A 26,673-nucleotide genomic window follows, 5' to 3' on the forward strand; every position below is an offset into this window, starting at 1 on the left:
TGTGGAGACTGGTTCCCGCTCACTGGCTGAGCGCGGTGCGGGTGCAACACCGAGGGTTGCGATCCTGTTGCCGGTCCCCAGTACAGGTGCGACACCGAGGGTTGCGATCCCGTTACCGGTCAGTAAAAAAGACAAAAAGGAAAAAAAAAAAAAGACAAAAAATAAATAAATTAATAAATTAAAATTAAAATTAAATCAAAGCTCATTCCAGTTTTACTCTTAATTATTATAGGAATCCCTGTTACAACAAATTGCAACCTCTAGAGCATTAAACTAATGTCAGTTAAACCATCCACTCATTTTCTTGGCCCTTGTAACAAAGCAAAAGTTGCCATCTCTGTCCAGGACTTATTTTCAGCTGTCCTTTAGACTGAAATATAGTTTGTTACATTCCAACACTTCTATACTCCAAAGAGGCAGCTGTCACTCGGCCCTGGAAGATTGCAGCCCTGAGAAAATGCATACTCCATGTGGCCAGATCTCATTTTTTACAAGAGCAGTTAGAAATACAAATTTTTATATGAGTCTTCTGTTTTTTAAATGTTGACAACAAATTTTAATTTTAAAAAACTTGTCTAGGGCTGGCCCCGTGGCTCACTCGGGAGAGTGCGGTGCTGACACCACCAAGGCCCCGGGTTCGGATCCCATATAGGGATGGCCGGTTTGCTCACTGGGTGAGCGTGGTGCTAACAACACCAAGTCAAGGGTTAAGATCCCCTTACCAGTCATCTTATAAATAAATAAATAAATAAATAAATAAATAAATTTAAAAAAAAAACAAACTTGTCTATTGGCCTATCAACACACATCTGTGAAGTGTCTCTTTTGCAACATCTGGCCTACATAACTTCGTAAAGGGTAGGAATGTCTCAAGCTTATCCAGATGCAAAATCTGAGCATTGCTGAGTCAGTAGTGTTCCATACAATACAGACATCAGGAAAAGGACCCTTTTGACACAAATGTCAGTCCTAACAATAAATCATGATTTCATTATCATGCTTACTTAACTATTTAAAATACTGAATACTCTTACCTATTGCTACTTAAAGAAGAAATAAGATAATAAATACAGAAGTCAGCCATTTAGGGCCGGCCCCGTGGCGCACTGGATAGTGCGCCGCTTGGGAGCGTGGCGGCGCTCCCGCCGAGGGTTCGGATCCCATGTGGAGACTGGTTCCCGACCTTTACTAAGAGCCAAGTTACTGGTCAGAAAAGCCACATATCTTCTGATTATAACAAATAGGATTTATAATACTTTTTTGCTTCTCCAAAATGAATCAGATGAGCTTTCCACCCAAAGTCCACAGGAAGGACACCAATGAATTATCATGGTATTTTTCTCAAATACCATTAGTATAAACAACTTCACTTAGAACTTTACCCAAGATGATAAAACAAGGTATTCTTTTCGATACTAGTAGTCTGTAGCAAAAACAAATACACAATACATACACAACTTTACCCAAGATGATAAGAGAAAACAAGGTATTCTTTTCGATACTAGTAGTCTGTAGCAAAAACAAATACACAATACATACATAGAGGATATGGGAGGAGGGGACATCAATGTTCAGGCAACATGCAAAAAATGGCAAAGGTAATCAGGTAAAATAACTATAGGATAATAAGAATCTATCTAGAAATTAGATAACAAGCCTCACAAAGGCATAAGTTGGCTCTTATGTTCTCAGTGTGAACTTTAGTGACTTCAAAAATCAAGGCCACGTGGGCACATGAAATAAAATAAGTATTAAATTTTGAAGAAATTATGGCATTCAGATGAACAAAACTTACAGGAAGAAAAATTCTCAGGTAAACACAAACAGTAACAAGACAACCAACTCAGATATCTGCTAAAGTACCCAGCCCACAAACATCACAATTAATGACCCGGGACTTGTCCTTCCGTTTGCTCTCCCAGCTTGTTCATTCACCATTTCTCTGCACATCTTTTAGGATATAGGGGTAGGCTTGGAGGTTGTAAGTCTACCAATTATACTGCCCTTTGTTCAGTACTGAAAAATGCTCAATGAAAAGAAGGTAAAACTATGGCAAAACTTTTTTTAGTAGTAGTAAATATTATTTAACTGTGTTAACTTGTTTTCCATGACTGAATAATTAGAGAATGCAATCAATAATAGAGATCTACAACATCAAAGTCACAAGAGAAATATGGGTTCCTCCTAAGTTTTGAGACAACATTGACCTAAAAAGCAAAATTTTTACAACTGGAGCTAATTGGAGATCATGGCATCTTTTATCATAAGACTATAGAAAACAAGGTCAGAAAGAAGCTAGACAGCTCATTCAATTTAATATCCACTTTGCAAGTAGAGTCATGTGTCACTCAACTATGGGATACACTGTGAAAAATGCAACAAGCAATTTTTTAATTGTTGCAAACATCATGGAGTGAACTTACCCAAACCTAGATGGTATAGCCTACTACAAGCCCAGGCTATATGGTATAGCCTATTGCTCCTACGTTAGTAATGCATTGCACTAGACACTACGACATCACTAGGCAATAGGAATTTTCAGCTCCACTATAATCTTATGGGACAACAATTGTATACACATTCTGTCATTGATGGAAACATTGTTATGTGGCCCATGACTATAGTTGTTAACTACATCTCAAAATATTTCCAGGAAAGTTATGTCCATGTGATGTGAGCATGTTGTGCCCAAAAGAACAGGAAACATGCAGTTTCCATATGGCAGAGGGCAATTTACCATTTAAATATTGTTAAGTTAATGCTTGTACATGGAAACCAGTAGATATTTGCAAATTCATTTTCAGGTCACTGAAAATAAAAACCAGAAAACCTATTTCCTTCCAGTTGTTGAGGGGAAAAAGGCATAGGAGATTATTTCTGCAGCAGTGCTGCTTATTCTTAGAATTATTCTCGAAAACACAATCATGTAGGAACATTTTCACCCAGATACTAGACAATTACAAAAAATTAAAACACACTTTATTGATATACATTCTACTAATTATGTTTAGGGTTTTAACCAATTAATAAAGACTAAAAAGTTCAAGAATTAATGGACTTTAACCAATAAGTTTCAACAGAATTAGTCAGAAAACATTTTTATTAGGTCCAAATGAAGTATCTTTCATTCATTAATACAGAACCACAGGGCATACTTAGATATCAGAGGTTCAATTATCTAAAAAGGGTTCCTAAGGAAAGAAAAAACTTTCCATTTTCATTCTGTAACTGCTCCTTAACAACAGAAAGTATTCTTTCTTTTTTGGCATTCTCTCTTTTTTCTCTACCTCAGGACACATTTACAGATGCACTGGCTGCTTTACAGACATGCTAAAAGTTCTTGCTGTGGTTGATCAAAGTTGGAATGCCAGAGGAAATTATTCAACTTAGACAGCCCGGAATTATATCTAGCCAAATAGTTACAGTGCTCTACTTTTAACATGTGTTAAAGTAATATGTTAGCTATCCTGGATGTAAGTTGAGAGAACATTTGTTTGCATCACACTCTGTGAACATTTGAGTCAAATATAGTATATTAAATACTAAGTTTTAGTATCTGACAGTTCATTTTTTTAACTATTCAATTACAAAAATGACAATATACTTTATTTAAAAAAAAAAAAAATCCTACAGTCTTGTACCTTCTGGCCATCAATACTGTGAAGTCTATTTGTCTTGCTAGAAAGCTACTTGCTCTACAATATCCAATCAAATGAATATGGCCCTTTCTCTAACACCCCATACACACAAAAGAAGGGGAGAGGTCATTATTCTCCTAGCTGCCCCATTGCTGCTTCTAGGCTGTAACTCATCTACTATTGCATAATTCCCTTCTCTTTGAGAAGTATACTGACCAGCTAAGCTAGCCTCTAACGCTCCTTATTAAACCCATTTCATCCTTATTCTCCATCTCGAAGTGCCCAAGCTCTTCCAGAAATTTCAGAAAAAATGTAACACATGTTGATATTTGTTCCTTAGAGCATTTGTTGATCTGGCATAAAATATTCCATCAAAAATGAAACCACTTCTTTTCATTATTTAAATTATTTAAATAAAAAAAATCACTACACATCTGCACTTCCTTTCTATTATTAATCTGCCCAATGTACAAATAAACATATAACACCATAATTAACCAGAAAAATGACATCACAGAAGTTTATTTTCATGTTTTTTTAATTGAAAGCCACAGAATTGCAGTACAAAAAGTTTCTTGTCAAACGTAACTAAAATAAAATATTGGCTTCAATAGACTTGCACATCTGAAACAGTTTTAAACTTTGTTTTAGTTGGATTCTTTATGATGTCCAAGAAGAGGTTAGCACACACGGTACCTGAAATTGTCCCTTCCACATGAGCTACAATAGAAAAGACAAATGTAGCTGTTTCTCCAGTATTGCCAAATTTGAAAGCCAATTATACTTCCTTTTAACCCAAATAATTATATTTTCTAACCATGTTGACAATAATATGGAAATATCACTCAAAAAAAAAACCTAAAAGATCATGGAATTACAAAAACATAAACCATCCTTCTATCAAATGACATGGTCAGAACTGGGGGGAGGAAGGGGTATTACTAACGTTTAAGTCCTCTAATAACCATGTTTCTTTTATTAAAAAGACTTCCAACCCACTAGAAAATGTTGTTAACATATGCACATACTGCAGGAGAAGGAAACATAAATAAGCTCCCCCACTCTGAATTTCTGGGAAGCCTAATGTGTTACAGTGTTGATGCCCTGTGTTACGGTATACACATGTCATGAACTATCAGAAAATGTGTATACCATGCAGGAGACTGGACCCTGAGTCAGAATGACTGCCAGTAAAAACTCCCTGGCAGTGGGAATGGCCAAAGAACTTTTGTCAACTGGGATGTCTAGGATTCAATTTTAAGCTGTCCTATAGTGAGATACAAGCCTTCATTATTCTAACACTTAGGTAAATCTGCTTCACACATAATAGAAAGATACATACACGTATACATACATACATACATACATAGACACACACAAATAATAGAAAAAAAATTTTAACGATGGTTTGCTCTACTTTGTAGCAGAATTTAGACTATGATCTTGATGAAATTCTTAAAGATCATGTAACTTAAGCTTCTTCGTTATTTTTTTCCAGATTCTAAATAAAGGCCTGAGTTTGAGATGCATGAAACTTAAAATCAAAAGGCAATCTTTCAAATTGAACATAATGATATCAACCTGTGATTCTGCTGAATACAGACAAATCTTCATAGCCTAGCTCCTTCATAATCAAGAACAATAAAAAAAGAACAAAAACAAAAAAGTAGATGTTAGATTATAAAATTGATGCCCCAAATGATATAGATCCAAACAAACACAAATACACACACACACACACACAAAGAATGATTCAAAAATTACAACACTATAAATCCTAGGAGGACCAATAAATCTAATTAAATCCCTTTTGTGTAATATCCCTATTAATATGGACTAGAAGAAATTTTACACTCAAGAGTCCAAAAGTCTGAATTGCTTCCACATAGTCAAAACACAGGCTTACCACCAACTTTACTATGCTATCTACCATATGTTGCTTTAAGTAGCTCAAAATTGAATTCAAAAATGTAGTATATTCTTGAGAGTAATGACTCCCAGAGAAAAATAACGGCTCACACATAAAGCCACATGCTCCTCAGGACCTGGTTTTGGACCATACCTCCTCCCAGATTTAGCCAAGATGGATACATCTGAAGAGGTACACACAGCTCATCAAGAAATAGCTGGAAAAGGCTGAAATAATTTTTCATGTTCTCATCAGTACAAAACAAAACATGACACGTTCTGTACTTATGTGTTTTGACTTGGTCAAAAAGTTAACAGAGCATTTTGATGCAGTGTAAAATTAATCTAGAATGTAGTAATTGATTCCGTTTTCTTTTCATTCTTAAAAAAAGGGGGTAGGGAAAAAATCACTGCTTTTCCATTAAGCAGGTAGTTTGTGCTAGAGAGCATGTTTTACTCCTAGGGTCTTAGAAAAAGAACAGATGTACCTAATGTGTAAACACAAACAGTAAGTTACAAGTTGCCCCTTAATACTAAAGGCAAGAATCAGCATCAGTACTTTAAAAAGTGTTTTAAAAAGAGCGTAACTTACTTTTACTGTCCCAGGCTAACTGGGGTCTGTCTGGTGCTTCTTTGTCTGCAAATGGCCACCCACAGCCTGTCTTCTAATTAAATCAATGTTCTAGCAGCAGAACAAGCAAACAAGTTGCCTCCCATCTGCGTACAGCTCTTCAGGACACATTTCCCTTGGTCAGAAGGTGGAAATTCTTGGGAGAGGTAATTTTCTCTGCCTCTTCACAAGAAGAACATGGATACTTGGCTGGATGCAACTCCATGAAGTGTAACTGTGTGTGTACACCTCAAAAAATAAAACAAAAAATGCAGAGAAACATAAAGACTCCATAAACAGCTGGAATACACAGAAATACTGAAGCACCACTGGAAATTCTGCTAGACAGGCAAAATAAGGTCTTTGAAATAATCAATGATACCAAGTTAAAAAAAGAAAAGGTAAAAGGGCATCAAAGTCAAAACTCAAATTTCATGCAATGAAAACACTGTAAGTACTACAAGCGAGTAAATGTAAGTCTTCTACTTCACATACATAAAAACATCCCCCCCCCATTACAACGAATAAAAGATACTATCAATGGAAGAGAAAAAAGAGACTTTCAAGGCTGGCAAGTCTAAAATTAGACTCACCAGCCACATTATCATTAATGAGCACTTACATATATGTGAGCTAAATGCACAAGCTATCTTTCCAATGTATTCAGTCCTATAGGGCCAGGGAGGGGAAGAGGGAGCAAGGAACCACGGACATACTCAACTACCCTCTGCTTATGAAAAGATGATTTCCGCAAAACCGAAAATGGGCAGGAAAACTGAAATGCTCATTTATTTAAATGTTTTTCAACCTTCCAAATAAACAGAAACGACCTTAAAGCAGATGCCCCTCCTTTTTTGCTATAAAAACCAAGCAACTAAAGTGGGGTAGAGAGTAGGAGATGTGGTTAGGTATCTGCTCCCAGAGAAACCCCACAAACAAACTTACCATAAGTTTGGTGAGGTAAAGGGGAAATACATCAGCCCTTCCCAGTGTCCCCTTCCATCTAGGTATACCCATATGCCAGCAACAAGCCACACCATCTCCATGACCACTAAGCATTTCAATGACCGACAGGTCTTAGGTGTTTCCTTTAGTCCCCTGAGGCACATAGCCAGAAGTATAAAGCCCAGGGAAGGGAGTGTGGCTTAACCCTGCAGCTGCACAGAGGCCCGGGCTGGGGTCTACCTACAACAGACTTTTCAAACAGTGATCAACATCCTAGAAACCCCTATTTTAAAAAATGCATGCAGAGCTGGCTCTGGGTATAAAGGATGTAGAGATACAGACAAATGTATAACAGTATTATATATAACAATATAAGTATACAATAATGCAAATATCTACTATACTTTCTCTTACATGCCAAAATATCAGCCACCTGGATAAGAAGTTACTACTTAAAGGACTCTCCTAGAGTTTATAAACAAACAATATACTGGATTATACAGAGATCTAAAGACAGTGAACTGTTTTTAGCAGAATGATATAAAAACTTGTGCCCAATAAAATCTGTTCTATAAAAGCTAAAGCATTTCAACCATGAACTACCATCTCTCCTGAACATACAGAGCCTTAAAGGATGAATCAAGTCAACAAAAGAACTACAGGGTCCACTTAGAATAACAAACTCAACAAAACATTTTTAACAAAAAAGCCTGTGTAATTTGCCTTTTGCTATATGAAATTTAAAAGCTATTCCTATCACTTGTCTTAATGTGCAGTATTCTACTTACCAAAATAATCAGTTTTCAAAATGAATTGAAGAAAATTTCTCAACACATACAACAAGATCTTCAAAATCTCTGCCGGATTCATCAGTTTTCTCACACAAGACTACAAATAACCTCCCAAAAGTCTGTCATTAATATTTCACCTATTATTCCCTATTAAACCTTCTTACGCCAGGTCTTAGTAATTGTTTAGAAAAACATCTATGTGCAAAGGGAGCTTTAGTAAGTATTTTATGAGTAGTTCATTTCTAATCAAAATCAATGAAGCACTTTCTACTTTAGGACCAATACTTAGAAAACGGTGGCATCATGACTCACTCAGATCTATATCCAATATCCTCAAAGAAGAAATTCACGTCGGAAGCTACACCATGTGAAATGTACAAAATTACTGTCTGAAATTTTAACTCTACTGTCACTACCTGAAGCAAAACTATGTCAAAAACAGCCAAGAAAGCAACTGTCTTCCAAATGCAGAGTCTCAGATATGAAGACCAAATTGTTTCACAGTATTAATCTTCTCTTCTGTGAGTGAAATCAGAGTTGTACTACCCAATGAACGGAATTCATTTTCTCATTACTTGTAAGGATAATCTGAAAAAAGCTATATGAAAGGATGAGGCTAAATCAATTTAACAATAAATCATTAATATGATCTATAAACTGACCTTGCCATTTCCTTCCCCACATTTTGAAGATACACAAAATGCACTTTGGAGTCATATCATTTTCATTTCCAAACTGCAGAAGACCTCTCATATGGGAGTGGCCACCTTCCCTCCCAAAACCCTAAAGGGAGAAGCTGGTCAGTTTGATAGGAATTTATGCACCATCACCCACACTTTATTTTAATGAAGGAAATACCCCATTGGTGTCCAGAACTGGTAGTCTTAGGATGACGCCATGTGTCTGTAATGGTAGACAAGAAAAACGAAACCATACAAGATCATTAGTTTTGAAGAAAAGCTCAAAAATAATGTGTCTAGGTGGCCTGAATAAGTTCTTCTTATGTGTACATGTTTTGTGTGTGTGTGTGTGTGTGTGTGTGTGTGTGTGTGTAAACTTATTTTTCTTTCACCTTGTCTCTTCTTCCTCTACTGCATCGAGTTGAGATCAGTGTACTTTTCACTATTTGGGAAAAGAAAAATTACCATTTTTTTTAAATACAAGGCAAGATACCCTTCTAGTCAATGAGGACAATTAAACCATTTCAGTCATTTTAATCCACAGTTAGTAGAGTATTCAAGGAATTCACACCAATTTTAATATTTGCCAAAGTAATAATATAACAAGCAAGTTTTAAAAATATAGTTTTTTAATCCAAAAGTATATTCCAAAGTCAAAAGGGAAAGGTATAATGAATGTCCATATCTATTCAATAATTAGGACAAAACTTAGTTTAACTGAATAGATTTACCAAAACTAAAGATAAGTGTGTTCTCTCAAATTCAACATAATACAGTTTAAATCGGGCTCTCTGGGATTTTTCTCAGTACTTCTCAGTAGGCTGAAAGGACTTAATATGGTTACCTATATTTTCCTAAATAAAGAAAATATTAGAATCCAATTTTCTTGTATCTTTCCATTGACCCAAACTATTACAGTACTTCTTTAACTAAACTCTTCATTTGAAAACCTATCTATTTTAAGGTGATGAATCACAATTATGCAAGGTGGCAGAAACGACAGAGGGCAGCATAAGCATGAGTTGTAACATAATTCTTAAGATTTAGGAGAATTCTCCAAGTTAGTATAGCCTTGGCCTTTAAATTACTAACATATATTTCAATCAAAGATTCCATAGGAAAAAAAAATTAAGGTAATTAATGGAAATTCTTCACCAAATCTAATAATTAAAGAGTGGGGGAGTGCAAACTCACTTACAGCAATATCCTATGCTATGCTACCACTATCCATATGACTTATTCCAATCAAAAATAATAGAAAAAGTATGTTTTTTAAAAAAATTTATATCCACATTCTCAAAATCCACAGGTCATCATTCAAAACTCCAAATCTTTCTTACTCATGAGTAACTCATTATTCCAAAATGTATTTTTAATCAATTTTTGTTTGTTGGCAGCTGCCCAGTACTAATTTTTTTTTTTTTTTTTTTTTTTTTTCCTCTTTGAGACCGGCCGCACCGTGCTCAGCCAGTGAGCGCTGTGAGCGCACCAGTCATCCCTATATAGGATCCGAACCCGCGGCGGGAGCGCTGCTGCGCTCCCAGCGCCGCACTCTCCCTAGTGCGCCACGGGCTCGGCCCAGTACTAATTATTTTAAGTATAAATAAGTAAGCCCTTTAAAAGTAGGATTTATCACTGAGGAAAAAAAGGAATGAAATATTCAACCAGATTTAAGCATGATTTAGGAAAATTAAAGTTATTCTATGACAAGAAGAAAACTTAATTTTACTCAATTTTATACTGATAGTTGCCATTACAGTATATCCCCCAGCTACTAATGAGTAACCTTTCCCCAGATTCACACTGATTTCATACACCAGTAATCTCAGGACATCACCTTCTGCACAAAGGAGAGTAATTTTCACCTAACAATCAAATTAAGCTAGATAAAGCTCTCCTTGTGCATGTGTTTTGAATAAAGGAAAGATTTGGTGGTAAGTACATCAATCTTCTTTCTTGTCACTTTTCTCCTTTTATTTATAACATATAATTAGCCTTTCTTTGACACTGTAAAACTTGTCATTAATAATTACCATATCCTCCTCATACATATCATTTCCAAAGTACCTCACAAAAGTAATAACCACTCACAATTATGGGGTGCTTACTATGTGTCACACACTATTCTAAGTAATTGTCATATATTAACTTGGTTAATTGGTAATTGTCATATATTAACTTGGAATTATTATTATCCTCATATTATAAATGGAGAAACTGAGTCAAGGACAGGTTGTGACATACCCAGGGACCCATGGCTAATAACTGCTAGAGATGGTATAAGATACATCAGTCATAGTAAGAGGGTACGACACATCCCCATGTCAGACAACTCAGGAACCAAACCATAATAGAATTGTTGCCACCATATATGTTCACCTTCCTTGATTACATTAGGACCAAGCTGAAGGCGTAAACAAGAGAGATTAAAATCTCCAAAGTATGATAAAAAGTGCAGCTCCACAGTAAAGCAAGAGAACATGGCTAGCACTTTTTATAAACTCCTAGGCAATTTTCACAGGAAAAGGCATGACAGAGTAGATGCCCTCGTATGAGAGCCGAAACACAAGGGTCACAATCCAGTCAATGGGGGAATGTCGATTTAACTATCAGCTCCTCCCTCAAACTCAGTGCTGTTTTATCTTCTTGTCTTACCTGATTCTCCAAATACTCTTTCCAATCAGAAAAATATTTTTTCACACTAACCCTCTCAACTGACTGACACAAATCTATCTTCTCTAAGTTTGAGCAGAAGTGAGTCTTCTGGGCCGGCCCGGTGGCGCACTCTGTAGAGTGCGGCGCTTGGGAGCGTGGCGGCGCTCCCACCGAGGGTTTGGATCCCATATAGAGACCGGTCTGCTCACTGGTTGAGCGTGGTGCGGGCGCGACACCGAGGGTTATGATCCCGTTGCCGGTCGCGGTACGGGCGCAACACTGAGGATTGCGATCCCGTTACCGGTCACAAAAAAAGACAAAAAGAAAAAAAAGAAGTGAGTCTTCTGAAGACCTCAATATCCCCTGTACAAATTCACAAAGGTTTCAGATTAAGAGAACTGAGAGACCCTCATTCTGGAATACAAAGAATTATAGCAAAGTTGGGAGCCTCCCCACTCAATTCTTCAGTGTCCACAGCGATCACGCTGGAACAAGGCACACTTCACTTCACACAGCTTTGAGGTACATATCTAACTGTTAGGTTCATGAGGAAACTTCTCCTTCTACTTTAGACACTCTTAGACAGAATTTTTTTTTGTTTTTGAAACAACATGTGTAACTTTTGGAAAGTTAACTTCAAGAGTTTTCCTACTGAAAATATTGAGGACATCTAAGTATCCAGTCAGCATTAACTTTTGTATTAACAAATCTCACAAAAATGAGGAGAAAAAGGAATTAAACCAACTTTTATATTACTAAGTAAAGTCCCCAGTGAAAATAACCTAACAATATCACACGCTTCTTCATAACTTTGTTAATGTTGTTGGGAAACACTGCAGTCTCATGTCATTTAAGAACAATGTACAAAAACTCACAAATGTTTTCAGTAAAACATAAACAGACAAAAGAAATACCTCAAGTTCCACCAGAGCTGCAGTTACTGCATCTGTCGCGAGAGCTCCAGCCTGTAGCTTTTCAATTGCCTATGAAACCAAGGGGAGAGAGTATTCACTGTAAAACGCCAACTTCTCAAACATACCCATAAACTTTCAAAAGCCTTAAAGAAGTGTAGGAGATGTTTAGAGTTAATAAAAATTGATCACTAGTTCCATTCAATAGTTTAAGACAAACTACTTAGATTTAAAACAAGCCAACGTTTATATTCAGGTTAATTTATGATATAGCTTACTGAATATTATTCAAATTAAGACAATGAATAAAATCTAGCCACTAAATGCAAAGTGCAAGGAATTTAGTAAGTAAAAGGGTTTCATTCACCACACAGGACAATTCAAAATAGCCACAGAAATTATACGAATTCTGTTTGGCTTAAATATCTTGACAATTCATATTTTATATAGATAATTTAATCTCAAGCTACACTAATAATTTCTCCTCCCATTGTTACTGCTCTTTGCACCCATACCTGTAAAACTCAGTGACTCTCAGTCACGGAGGCATGTCAGAATCCTCAGATAGAAGCATATATTTGACAAACGTTTTTGATACTATAATGTATTTTATATCAAGATAAACAAATCATAGTCTTTTGTAATATAAATTACAGAGAGTAAAGGTCTATAAAATCACCTTGCCTTCTTGGGCATAAATTAAGAGAGGAAATAGAGAAGACAAACCGGTTCCTAAACAAACTATTAACACTCCAATTTAGTCAAAAAAGAGAAAGCTCACAAACAGAGAGTAAAGGTCTATAAAATCACCTTGCCTTCTTGGGCATAAATTAAGAGAGGAAATAGAGAAGAGAAACCGGTTCCTAAACAAACTATTAACACTCCAATTTAGTCAAAAAAGAGAAAGCTCACAAATTAAGAATTGTATTCTTTATTCAACTTTAAAGAAGCTCACTGATTTTACAAATTGAAAAGGCTAATTATACAATCCAAATGTATTAGATTTCTAGGATTATAGCTGTATAAAAGTAAAACTTATTTCTTTTCAGATAATGAACAGATTTCACACTTTGAAAAATAAGAAAGGCTGACTGGTTAGCTCAGTTGGTTAGAGCACAGTGTTATAATACCAAGGTCAAGGGTTCAGATCCCTATACCAGCCAGCTGCCAAAGAAAAAAAGAAGAAAAACAAGAAAAAATATAAAATACTAGAGAACCTTTGCCTTTATTATTCTAAATTTCAAAAAAATAATAAATTCCCTATAACAAAATACTCTTACTTAGTTATGGGATTTCATTCATACGAAAAAGCTTGAATCTCCAATAAAGCATAATCTTTCTTTTAGATGGTATGTAAATATAAATGAAGAGAGCTCAGACAGACCCATATTTACTTAATATACAATATCTAATTAACATTCTATTTTCATGAAAAGTAACGGGAAGTTTGCCTACTAGAGTATATAGTCAGAATCAAAATAAAAACAAACAATATTTCTTGAGTCCATTCCTTCCCCCAATTTAAGTATTCAACAATTTAGCAAAACCTCAAAAACCAAAGAGAAAAAAAAGCACACGGAGTATAAGGACAAAGCTAAACTCAGAAATGACAATGAATCTGCTATGAAACAAAGTACGTGATGAAACACAGAAGGAAAAAGTTCAGAATAATCTAAGAAAAGCACCCATTTTAATTTGTATTATCTTTTTCTCTATCATAGCAAGACATACTGGCTGCCTTTCAGCTGTTTTCCCTACCCCTTCTATAGAGTCCGATGCCTTTGCAAAGATTAAAAGAGATATGATTATGTGCCCACAATTCCAAAAATATAGACTTTAATCTGTGGAAAAAGGGATAGAGCAAAGCATCATTTGGAGAATTAAAAACACAAAACAAAGCAAGACCCCACACATATAAGGAAAATAATTCTGTGGTACAAACCAAAGACTGTCCTATAAACAAAACCTTAAAATTGGGAATTTCAAGGTAATGTTACTTTAGGTTCAAAACTGATACATTTAGATCATACACATTCTGTCCATACCTTCTGACAAGCTCGCTTGCATACATGTTTATATTCCTTGGCTTTGGATTCAGAATGATAACCTGCACCTGTAGTAAAAAAATAAAAACCAATTGTTAGTTACCATTAAAATATCAATGACCTTGTTTATATTATATAAATAGTCCATACAAACTGATGCTGTCCTAGTGAAAATAAAACTATTGCCCTAACTGTATGGAGTTTTAAAAATCTAATAGCTTCTTTCCCTACCTGTTTAATATCATGCCCTGTCTCTTTTTTCAAAAGCTCATTTCCTGCCAGAGGCCTTAAGAAATAGCTCACATCTCCAAAGAGGCTTCACCAAGGTCACCTCCCCTTCTCCTTTTGAGAGTCTCCCTCCAAAGACTGGAGCTCTTCTTTTGGTTTGGAGCCGAAAACCCCAAAGTGTCAGGGACAAGGTCCCTTCAAGTTCCCCTGGAAATAGCTCACATCTCCAAAGAGGCTTCACCAAGGTCACCTCCCCTTCTCCTTTTGAGAGTCTCCCTCCAAAGACTGGAGCTCCTCTTTTGGTTTGGAGCCGAAAACCCCAAAGTGTCAGGGACAAGGTCCCTTCAAGTTCCCCTGTGCTAACCTTTAGAAAGCCCCTGCCATATGGGAAATTACTGTTTAGAATCCAGAATTCCTGAGAATAACTTCAGAAAACTAGGTAGACTCTGAATAATATTTGAAGTTGAAGGGTCTTACAGCCCAGCTGTCCACAACCTCCACCAATACCACTACTCCCAAGCAAATACTTTGCATCCTCTCACCACCTGGAATGTTGCTCAGGAGGTCTCTGAAACATCAGTGATAGCACATTCACAACTTTCTATTAGAAATCCTGGTGGATTCCTGTGTTTTAATAAAATACCCAGGAACTTCCTCAAAAGAATGGCTCTGAATAAATTTGATTCCTCTAAGAGGATTCATACTTGCTTAGATTAGGGACTTGAAAATAATCTAAACAAGAAAGAAACAAAGACAAGAACCCTTAAATTCTCTTGATAATTAGGCCTCTAATCAAAGTTCTTTAACAGTGCAGTTAACTACCTATGCCTCACCTCCCCAAAGCCCCATGAGGTCCAGGGTAAGGAAGGTTAAGAACTTCACCGTTAAGCCTCACGACTCTTCCTGTGGGTCTGCAGACTCTGACACAAACCTAGCCCACCTTTCCTCAAGGCAGAGAAAGAATTGGCCCACAAAACTATGGTACAAGGACCCAGGAATAGCAGACAAGATGCCCAAGCAACCAGAATCCATAATATATCCAAGTCGTAATCCTGTCTCTCAAGAGAACTCTGAACATTCAGAGAGCCACTGCAGTATTTAATAGGCCTCTCTTCATGGTTCTCTAAGAATAGGTGATCCCAGGTCTGTTGTCTTAGATCTCAGAAGCCCCAATATTTCAGTAGTGTTTTCCAAAGCATGGGATATTAATGCCAAAGAGATGAATTTAGTGTACGGATGATGGCATTAAATAGCATTAACATGTAAAATCCTTCTGATAAGAATAGTGAAAAATTCTCCACATAGGCCCAGCATATCTTTAATATCTGGTTAATACTTGCTAATTTCCCTGTTCAACAAAGGAATGGCAGGCTCAGGATCCAAGCTACTGACTCAATAGCATCTGGTTAAATTTTACATTGTTTTATTTGCACTCTGTTTAGTTATTTTTCTTTATGGCAAGTGATAGTGATATTTCACTTAAATAAATATGTTTCATCTTTCAAATTTTAAAATAAAAAAGTGTTTCATTTTTTTAATCTTAGGTAAACTAGTGTAAGTAGTATACAGACCTGGGAAAAACCAAGAATCTACTACTCAAACGATTAAAGTTTGAGCAAGTCTACTCTAGTGCTAAAAAAAACAGCTCTACTGGATGAAGATTTGAATTTTTGTCCCTTAAACATGCAAGATAATACATTTCTGTACAATTAATCTATCTGACCTTCTAACAACTTAGAAGGTCATGTCACCCTTAATACACACAATTCCCTGCCATAATCCAGATTTCCTCCTATTCCACTGGCCTCCAGCACCAACCTTACCTGAGATATATTACCATCTAGTGTATGTCTGAGAGAGGAAGGACAAAGTCATAATAGTCACAGAAAGCAACGCTTTCCAATTAATCAAAAGCTGTATGTTATTGTTTGTTACAAATTTCAGACCTTTCTTGTACGCTTTCCAAATTCTCTGAAACAGTAACTCACTGGGTACTACAGAAGATGCGTCAGCACCATAGTACAGTAAGAACACCAGACTAGGAGTCTGAAGGCAAGAATTCTAGTCCCAGGTCTATTTTTAACTTAATTATTTTTATAAATAATTAAGCACCTGTAAGAAAAGGGAATTAAATCTGTTATTTTTTTAGATCCTTCTGGATTAGATTCTTTATAGGCTTTCAAGACTGCCCACTCTAGATACAGCCAAAGGTTACTAGCCAGGCAGAATACCAGTTTCACAAGAAGAAACAGGTCCGCTCCTTACTCCATATTAAAGCTCTTATTCTCTAAATACACTCCAAATCCTGCTCCTATCTTGCTTGACTGTCTGGGGAAAGCTAAAAGGAGACCAGCCACTCTTCTCCTCACATAGATTATTAAGTTTAGATTCTGAATTCAGGAAAGTAAAAATGGCCAAAGAAAAAAGAGCTTGCTGAGCAGAACTGGGCAGAGATGCATTGCTCTGAAATCCAAGACCCTTTAAAGATGGGGGACCCAAGGTTTGAACTTGACTATGTCTGTCCTCAGGATCCTCTGAAACAAAGAGATCACAGGCTGGTGTGATGCCAAGAGCACCAGACTGGGACAGAAGGGCTCACTTAAGAGTTTCTCGGCCTGGCTCTAGTACCAACTAAGAGTGGGGCTGAAGTCACTTAAGACACTTAATCTATCTGGTCTTAATATTCCTCATTTATAATATGAAGAAAGCAAACTAGCTCTAAGATTGTGTAATTACACTGTAAAACGATCATAATCTAACATGGAATTAACAAAATTTTTTCAGCAGCATTATTTTTAGAAACACAAACCACAGTTTAAAAATTACCTTGTCTGGTCCTAACACTACCTAACCAGGTCAAGGGTTCAGATCCACATACAACAGTCAAAAAAAAAAAAAAAATTACCTAACCTAAATATGTCTTTTATTACTTGGGGTAAATGTAAATAATAGGGTAGGAGAGTGAAGAAGACATAGGAAGAGCTGACATTATAAGATCTTCCAACTTGGAGTAGGAGGTCCTTGCTATATGGAAGTCAATCTCTTTGGTTCCAATTCCTCTCTGGCAGTTTGCCTCCTCCACATGTGAAATGCAATTCTCAGTGTACTTCAAGGCAAAAAATAAAAATAAAAATCCACATTATTTTCATCTTCCAACTCATCCATGAAGGGCTTACCTGCATGCACCAGCACAAAGCCCCCTCGTTTCTCTTTATGGGACTGCTTTGCTTCCAACTCTTTGGCTGTTATTTTAACAGCCGAAACCTGAGATGATCTGGAAGGTAGCCCTTCTCCAGAACTCATCCCCTTCTCCATGGTCATTCTCCAAGATTACCATCTTCTTTGGGAAAAGAGCATACTTCCAACCAAAAGTAATTACAAGAGAGGAATTATCCTAGAGGAAAACAGGCAAAGATGGTATGCATTTCTTTCCACCAATACACACATTACTTACACAAATTCATGCAAAGATACCTTTTAAAAAATCTATTTATAAATTAAGTTGGGTAATACAAAAAATATAAAATGTTTAAAGTTTAAATCTCTCTGTCCACTGACAGTACTTGCTTAAAGTCATAAACAGAAGAACTATTGGAAAACGACCTTAAACTGAGTCCAAAAATATTTTATCTTCCTATTATCTACATTGAAATAATCCTAAATAACTTAATCCTATTATCTACATTGAAATAATCCTAAATAACTTAAATATCACTTTCTACTCCCTCCAAATCAAGTGCTAATAACCGCTGGGACATTCTGGAATCACAAGTGGTGCTGGCAATATCACTGAAATTTGATATAAAGCCTAGATTACTACTTACTTAAATAAAAGAACAAAGCAACACACAGATTAACACCTACCTGTGAAGAACCTCTTAAGGAAATCAGTTTAATACTCCATAGCTCAATTGTAAAACACAAATGCTAACGATATTGTATGACTAAAGCAAGAAACTAAAATAACATTTCTGCAAATAGTTGTCAATTTTCATGAAAAGCTTTACTGAGGTTCTCCACAGATAAACGATGAGACATAAAATTTAATAAAACAAATTACAGGCAACTTATGCCAGAAAGCTGCTAATTTCTCTCACTATTTATTACCAGCTCACAAGCTTCTAGAAATCCTGGCTTAATAACAATAAAGGCTGCAGAACACATTTCAGATTGGGAAAATTGGATCATTAAAAATTGACACAGATTTAAAGGAAATCTGAGTAAGGTGGTTGAAACTACTTAATACCCAGATTCACACTCTTAGGTAAAATTCTGCACCTTATACTAAATTGAAAAAGGAAAAGGAACAAGAGCAAGTCTTCTGATATAAAGAAGTGATTTAGCTGCCTAATCCAAAAAGCAGAGCTATTCAAAGCATGGTCTGCATCTCTGTGTTTGTTACCATTCCACAAGAGATTATTTTAATATGTTACTTTATATTAAAATATAAATGAACAATGAACACAATTTTCACAATTCTTTCCTAATTTCCTTGTGTTATTATATCTTTGAAAACATTTTATCCACTAAATCTAACAAAAATTTGAGCTTTTTTTGTTGTTGTTTTGTTTTTGCCGTTTTCTGCATTTACAGAAGTATTGGCCCAAAATAGATTGAACATTTTAAAAAGCTGGTCCTTTATACCAAAGATACTCTAAGAAATACTGGAATATAGTATTTTTAACTTCCCTTAATTCCTGGTTAAAAAGAGTCCATCTAATTTTTATTATATACATTTCATATATAGGACAAATAGTTTAAAATCAATTATATACACACACACTGTTGTATTAAAAGGCTTGCATACATTCATAAAAGCAGGGAACAAATTTATTACAGAAGTGATTTTGATTAAATAACAGTAAATTAAAATGCCTATTTATGTTTGTGTTTCATGGTGGCACCTATTTCCCTAATGTTTTTCTTCCAATTACTTTACAAAAATCTGCCTCAATCATTTTTATTTTATTTTGGTTATTTCTCACAATATTTCTCTCAGATAGGCTACCACTTAGTCATGTATCAGTTGATGAACTGGAATTTAGTGGTTAATCTGCCAACCTACACATGCCATCATGTCTGTATCATGCCATCATGTCTGGCCCGGCCATGAAATGAGTTTGGGCCCACTAGTCTAAGAACACAAACATAGATTGAGTGAAAACTCAGGCTTTGGAAAACTAAGAGCTTCAAGGGTCCCCAGTAGCTCGCTATGATCGTATAGTGGAAAATTAAGAGCTTCAGTTAAAATGAAAACACATCTAAGCAGTACAGATTATTAAACCTCAACCTACTCTGACTCACTGTCATCTGATATATTTTTTCATAAATAAGAAATAATAACATTTACATTTTATAATAAATAAGAAAATAATTATAACATCTACATTTTATATAAGGTTTGATGTACTAGGCATTTTAATATATATGAGAGATTTTAAAACATTGTTTCTCAATGTTGTCTAAAAATAATAAAATGTGGAAAACTGATTAATATGCTATTTATTGAGCAATCTACCCTCCCTCAGAAACTATCAGAAATGTATTTATTTAGCAAACCATATAATCTCAACAACCCCCTCCAAAAATGCTGGCCCCAAAGTTCTGCTGGACTAGGAAAGGAATTCAAGTAAATGAACTATCCAATATACAACTCAGGCCTCCAACTCCCAATAGTTACTGAAATATTTTATACTCAATCAGAAATGAAGCAATTTCTACTCAAACATCAGTTTTTGTTTAACTCGGAACTCATTAAAGGTCTGACTTGTCTAATAAATAGTTCCACTAAATGACAAAAAATTAAAAAAAAGATTTGAATGGGCAAATCTCAGAATAATTACATAATGGTTTAAACAAATAAAAGATGTTAAACGTCACTCAAAAGAAAGATGCAAAATAAAACTACACTCAACTACTATTTAACTTAGATTGGGAAACATCAAAAAATAATATAACATGTTTGGAGGCAGAGAAACAGGAGCTCCCATAAATTGCTAGTGGCAGCAGAAACTCGTACAACTCAACACAGGCAATCTGGCAAAATCAATCAAAATTAAGATATGGACCAATAATGTCTTGATGGAGGTGGTTAACAACAAAGGCAACCATTGGAAAAAAGGAGGAAGCTCTTGATATACAGATATGGGGCAGTCTCAGAGATATTTGGTAAGTTTAAAAGGCATGAAAAAAAAAATTTTTTTTTTTTTGATGGCTGGCCAGTATAGGCATTGAACCCTCTGGACCTCGGTGTTATCAGCACCACACTCTAACCAACTGAGTTAAGCAGCCAGCCCATAAAATTAACTTTCTGAAAGGCATGATACACAAGTATATGTAATAGCATATTTGGGAGGGGGGAAGAACACAGCTAAATATATATGTAAAGTATAAATCTGAAAAGATATACCAAAATAGTATAATATGGTTACCAGAAGATTTGGATGACTAATGAGCAAGGGTAGGATGGAAATTTCACTGTTCACCCTTTTGTACCTTTTAAATTTGAACCATCTAAATGTATTACTTACAAAAAAAAATTTACTCATTTGTTTATTTATGGGAACACCAGGTAAGAAGCTAAGTCCCAGATGCAAAATAGGATAAGCTGGCTGGCTCAGCAGATTAGTGTTGGCTCAGCAGGTTAGTGTGCAGTCTTGTAAAACCAAGGTCAAGGGTTCAGATCCCCCTATCAGCCAGCCAGAAAGAAAAAAAAAGAACAAGCCAATGAGGTCACACTTGCCATAGCCCAATCCCACTTAGGGAAGGAATACACAAAAACATGGCCGATCAACAGTACTGACCCAAGGGATTTCTTTTGTTTTCATTTTTCTGAATCTTGAACTTTTGAGGATGCACAAACTATGCCCAAGTTTGGTAATCCAAATTGCGGGGCGGGGCGGGGGGGGAATCACAGTGAAGACTAGGGAGGTAAAAATAAATCACAACTGTAGCTTAACATCAAATATGCCTGTGATGTTTCTATCATATAGACAATCATTACCACAAATTATTTGAAATTGATGAAGTATGCTTACACCAAGACATTGATCCACAAGAACAATATCTACGACTTCAACTTCAACTAAGCTTTGAGTAACACTCAACACAAAAGGTTTCCAATGAAAGAGATGCATAGGCATGTAACAAATTTACACAACAAAAAACAATTCTATAGACCATTTTTATAATCCCTTTATTTCTGAATAATATATTTCAATATGGACATTTTGCAATTTTCTACCAGTAATGATATTAAAATTCATTATGAATATTATTTCTAAAAAACACTGGCAATTTGTCCATCCTCTGCAATAGTTGCTCAAAAAGCTATTACCCAGCAATTCCACCCCAGGTGTATATACCCAAGATAACTAAAAATGTATGTTCACACGAAAACTTGTACACAGATGTTGATAGCAACATTATTAATAATAGCTGAAAACAACCCAAAGGTCCATTAACTGATGATGGATAAACAAAATATGGTATATTGATACCATGGAACATTATTCAGCCATAAAAAGGAATGAAAACGAAAACTTGTACACAGATGTTGATAGCAACATTATTAATAATAGCTGAAAACAACCCAAATGTCCATTAACTGATGATGGATAAACAAAATATGGTATATTGATACCATGGAACATTATTCAGCCATAAAAAGGAATGAAGTATTGATACAAATTATGGCATGCCTGAACATTGGAAACAATGAAAGATGACAGACAGAAAAGGTCATATATTGTATAATTCCATTTATATGAACTGTCCAGAACAGGCAAATCCATAAGAGACAGACAGTAGATTAGTAGTTACTTAAGGCTGCAGAGATGGGGAGGAGAACGGTGGGGAGTGACAGCTAAATGGGGGAAGATTTCTTTTTATGGTGATAAAAATGTTCTAAAATTGATTGTGGTAATGGTTGCACAACTGTGAATATACTATATGCCATACATCTGTACACTTTAAATGGGTGAATTGTCTGATACACAAATTATATCTTAATAAAGCTGTTTTTAAAAAAAAAGTCTTCCCATATTTGTATCTTTACCAAGTTACTAAACCCAATGGCCTTTCCTTAATCTTCTGCTTGCAACCTTTGATTTTCTAAATCATGTACTCTCCTTGGCAAGCATGCCAATCTACTCTCTTAGCTCTTCATGACCCCTCTGACCCCATTCTCAAATGTCTCCTTTCTACCAATCTTTCAAAACTATCCTCTCAGCAAATAGATGATTCCTAACTCTTTATTGTCTGTCTTGGGCTCTAGCCACAAGTTCTAGGGACAGCTCAACCTGATCCCCCTCACTCTCAGCCTACCCAAAACAAGCTTGTTTTTCCCCCAAAATCTAGTTCTTTCCACATTATCTCTTACTTTACTTAATAGCACTACCCTTTTCTAACTCACCTTGATGTCATTTCGGACTGCACCAAAGTTTCCAAATCCGATAGATTTCTCCCTCAAGCATTTAAACTTCCTTTCCCTCAACACTGTTCAGCCCATATACCTCTCAGTATAATATTACAAAAAGCATTTTAACCTTTCTCTCCAAATGCAGGCTATCTTAAAGCAACCATCTACAAAAGGCTGCCAAAATATTCCTCATAAAGGACAACTCCAATCAAAACAAATACCATGCTAAAAGGCATGAGCAGGCAATACATAAAAGAGTAAATATAAACTCAATATCTAATATTAAGGAGAGAATATTCAAAGAAATAAAAATAAAAATGAAATTTTTCTAACTAGCACTGTACTGGCATCATAAACTGATGTAACTATTCTGAGAAAGGAATCTGTCAGTAAGTAAAGAGGCTTAAGATGTATAATTTTGTATATAACATCTTTCCAGAGATACTCTATTATGAATCAGTCTATACAGATACATGTTAACGATACTATGAATACCTCTAAAAAGAACTAGGAGACTGAGGGTCAAGAATAAAAGGGAAACTTGATTTTCTCCTAATAACCTTTTGTATTTGGATTTTTTTTTTACTTGGTACTATCTACTAAAAAGAGATTTAAGTTGGCCACCTCTGAGACAAATATGAGTGTAAATTAACTTGATTATCAAGGCCAGGAGAGAAACTCAGAATAAAACATAGTTTCTGCTCCAGGAACTTTCACAGCACTAATTTAAGGTCTTAATCTTGACCTCATCTCTCTCAAAGATTGTTTTATTTTCCTACTGCATATGATGACGCTTCTTTTTTCTTTAAACCGTTTAGATGACTGCCATATATCCTGTTATTGTGGTGTTGAAGTTTTTTACTCTATGTTTGCTCAAGTCTTCCAGAAGCAGTTGAAGGAGGAAGTCAGTCATAGAACCCACCCAGCAAAAAGCTTTTACAGTAGAAATCCAAGCCTTAAGCTAATGCAACTGACAAAAAAGAACTTCGTTGTTACTTTTAATATTATGACATTGAAGGTTTAATGCCTCATTAAATGAGCTCCAGAACATAATTAATCTTGATCCAGTAATTCCATTTCTGAGAACATTTTCTACCAAAATAACTTTAAATACAGAAAAGGTTCTATGCCTTTTAGGCTGTTTTTAATACAGGATAATTTAGAATAGCAAAGATCTAGGCACAACCTAAATGCCCAACACAGAAAAATAGTTAAGAAAATGATAACCTATACATTTATGGTCAACTGATTTTCTTTTTTTTTTTTTTTTTTTCAAAAAGATGACTGGTAAGGGGATCTTAACCCTTGACTTGGTGTTGTCTGCACCACGCTCACCCAGTGAGCAAACCGGCCATCCCTATATGGGATCAGAACCCATGGCCTTGGTGTTGTCAGCACCACGCTCACCCAGTGAGCAAACCGGCCATCCCTATATGGGATCAGAACCCATGGCCTTGGTGTTATCAGCACCGCACTCTCCAGAGTGAGCCACGGGCCGGCCCGTCAAATGATTTTCAATAAGGGTGCCAACACCATTTAATGGGGAAAGGACAGTCTTTTCAACAAATGGTGATGGGAAAACTGGATATCCACATGCAAAAGAATGAAGTGGACTCCTACCTCACATCATACATAAAAATAACTCTAAATAGATCAAAGACCTAACTATAAGAGCTAAAACTTATTAAACTCTTAGAAATACAGATGTAAATTTTTTGTGACTTTGGAGTTGACAATGGTTTCTTAGGTGTGACATCAAAAGTATAATTAACCAAAGAAAAAAAGAAATTATACTTCACCAGAATTTTAAACTGTTGTGTTTCAAAGGACACCATGCAAGAAAGTGAAAAGCCAACCCACAAAACGGGAGAAAATGAACGAAAATATTGCAAACCATGTATCTGACAAAGAACTTGTAACCAGAGTGTAGAAAGAACTCATTCAACCTTAAAATAAGACAATTCTGGAAAAATAGTATATACAAAGGAATTGAAAAGACATTTATCCAAAGATACACACAGGGCCAATAAGCACATGAAAAGATGCTCAACATTACTAGAGATGAGGGAATGCAAATTAAAAATACAATGAGCTACCACTTCACAAGCACCAAGATGGCTGCCAGTATAATAAAAAAGGCAGAATAAGTCTTAGCAAGGATATGGAGAAATCAAAATCCTCATAACCTGCTGGTGGGAATGTAAAATGGTGCAGCCACTTTGAAAGACATCTGGCAGCTCCTCAAAAAGTTAAACACAGAGTTACCATATGACCCAACAATTCTACTTCTAGGTATGTACCCAGGAGAACTGAAAACATATATGTCCTTTGGTTAGAGCAGGGTGTTATAACACCAAGGTCAAGGGTTTAGATCCCCATACTAGCCAGCCACACACACACACACACACAAAATTGTCCACACAAAAACTTGAACATGTATGTCTACAGCAAAATTACTGAAAATACCCAAAAGATGAAAACCTAAACGTTCATCATCTCATGATGGATAAACAAAATGTGGTATGTTCATACAATGGAACATAACTCATCCATAAGAAGGAATGAAATACTGATACACAGACATGGATGAACCTTGAAAACATTATGCTAACTAAAAGAAGCGAGACATAAAAGCCCACATACTACTGGATGCCATTTATATGAAATGTCCACAATAGGAAAATCCATAGACACAGAAAATAGATTAGTGGTTGAAAGGCCTGGGAGGATGGCAAGAGAAGAGATCCTAACTGAGAGTGACTGTAATAGGCAGGTGATGAAAGATGTCAAAATGCTGGGTTGGTGGAACTATAGTGGATCCCTTTTTAAATCTTTCTCCATTTTCCAGGTATGATGTAAATGGTGGGGAAACGCTTTATTTACAACAAACAAAAAAAGGAAATTATTAAACTCCCAAATGTATAAGTAAAAATTCCTTAGCTTATTATTCGATGGTCTCAGTCACATGGTCCTCAAAATACCTTCCTTCCCCTCCCCTACAGAAGCAAGTTGAACTCTCTCCTACCGGAAGCACAATACCCTCTATTTCCAGGAGACCTCCAGCTTCTGATTTTCACCCTCCTTTCCAGCTGCTTCATCTTCTCTGTCCTTTCCTCCTCCTCTTCTTCCGCCAAAACAGTAATTGCTAACGTCTCGCGGGACCCTAATGAGGCCTCTATTACACTACGGGGCTGCCTTGCACCCAACCCGCCACCCAGGACTAGGGCGCACACTCTCGGGTCTCTGCGAGCCTCTGACTCCGAGACACCTCCAGCCCTCGACTGCAAAGCAGGTGAGGAACTGCGACAACTCTCCATACACAGAGTCCTTCCTCCCGTCCCCGAAGAGGCCACCAAGACCGAGACAAGGCTGGGAAGGGAGCCGGCGCGGGCCCCACGCGAGACCCAGACCGGGGGATGAGGAGCATCACAGGCATCCTCCTCGAGCCCCGCCCTGGGAAAGGGGTGTCCTGCGCGCCGCCCCTTCCCGGCTCGGGAGAGGATGTGCCAGCCAGCGTACAGGGCCCGCACGGACACAGTGGCGCGGAGGCGGCAGCAGCAGCGCAGACAGCGTGAGAGAGTGAGAGAGAGGGACACTCACCCGCGTCAGCCCAGAGCCCTCACTGCGCCGGAAGTAGTCACCCGCCCGTTGCCAGGGTGAGGAAGCGGGGGTGACGTCAAGCCTTCCTATTAGCCAGTCCCTGGATCACGTGGCCGGAAGCAGGCGCCCGCGCGCTGCTCTGACTCCTCCCCCCGCCTTGGAGCGGCTCACCTGGCTTCAGAGGTGCGCGCGGACTTCACCTAGAGCCTCGTTCTGAGCTGCGCAGGCGCTGTTGCCTCTCTT

At 36.6% G+C, this 26,673-nt stretch overlaps 1 protein-coding gene across 1 annotated transcript in view; it reads right to left on the reverse strand.

Moving 5' to 3' along the window:
- Nucleotides 1-26,470, reverse strand: part of TASP1 (taspase, threonine aspartase, 1) — a 51,084-nt gene extending 24,614 nt beyond the window's left edge. Inside the window, exons 1-4 of the mRNA XM_008564783.1 lie at nucleotides 26,431-26,470; nucleotides 17,588-17,805; nucleotides 14,184-14,251; nucleotides 12,142-12,210 (exon numbers count right to left, since the gene is read on the reverse strand). Of these exons, the coding sequence (XP_008563005.1) occupies nucleotides 12,142-12,210; nucleotides 14,184-14,251; nucleotides 17,588-17,732 (282 nt within the window). The 5' untranslated portion in view covers nucleotides 17,733-17,805; nucleotides 26,431-26,470. The remainder of the gene's footprint in view (nucleotides 1-12,141; nucleotides 12,211-14,183; nucleotides 14,252-17,587; nucleotides 17,806-26,430) is intronic.
- Nucleotides 26,471-26,673: the final 203 nt, after the last annotated feature.

This window comes from Galeopterus variegatus, unplaced genomic scaffold (assembly GCF_000696425.1).
Source record: "Galeopterus variegatus unplaced genomic scaffold, G_variegatus-3.0.2 Scaffold191, whole genome shotgun sequence".
Lineage (NCBI taxonomy): Eukaryota > Metazoa > Chordata > Mammalia > Dermoptera > Cynocephalidae > Galeopterus > Galeopterus variegatus.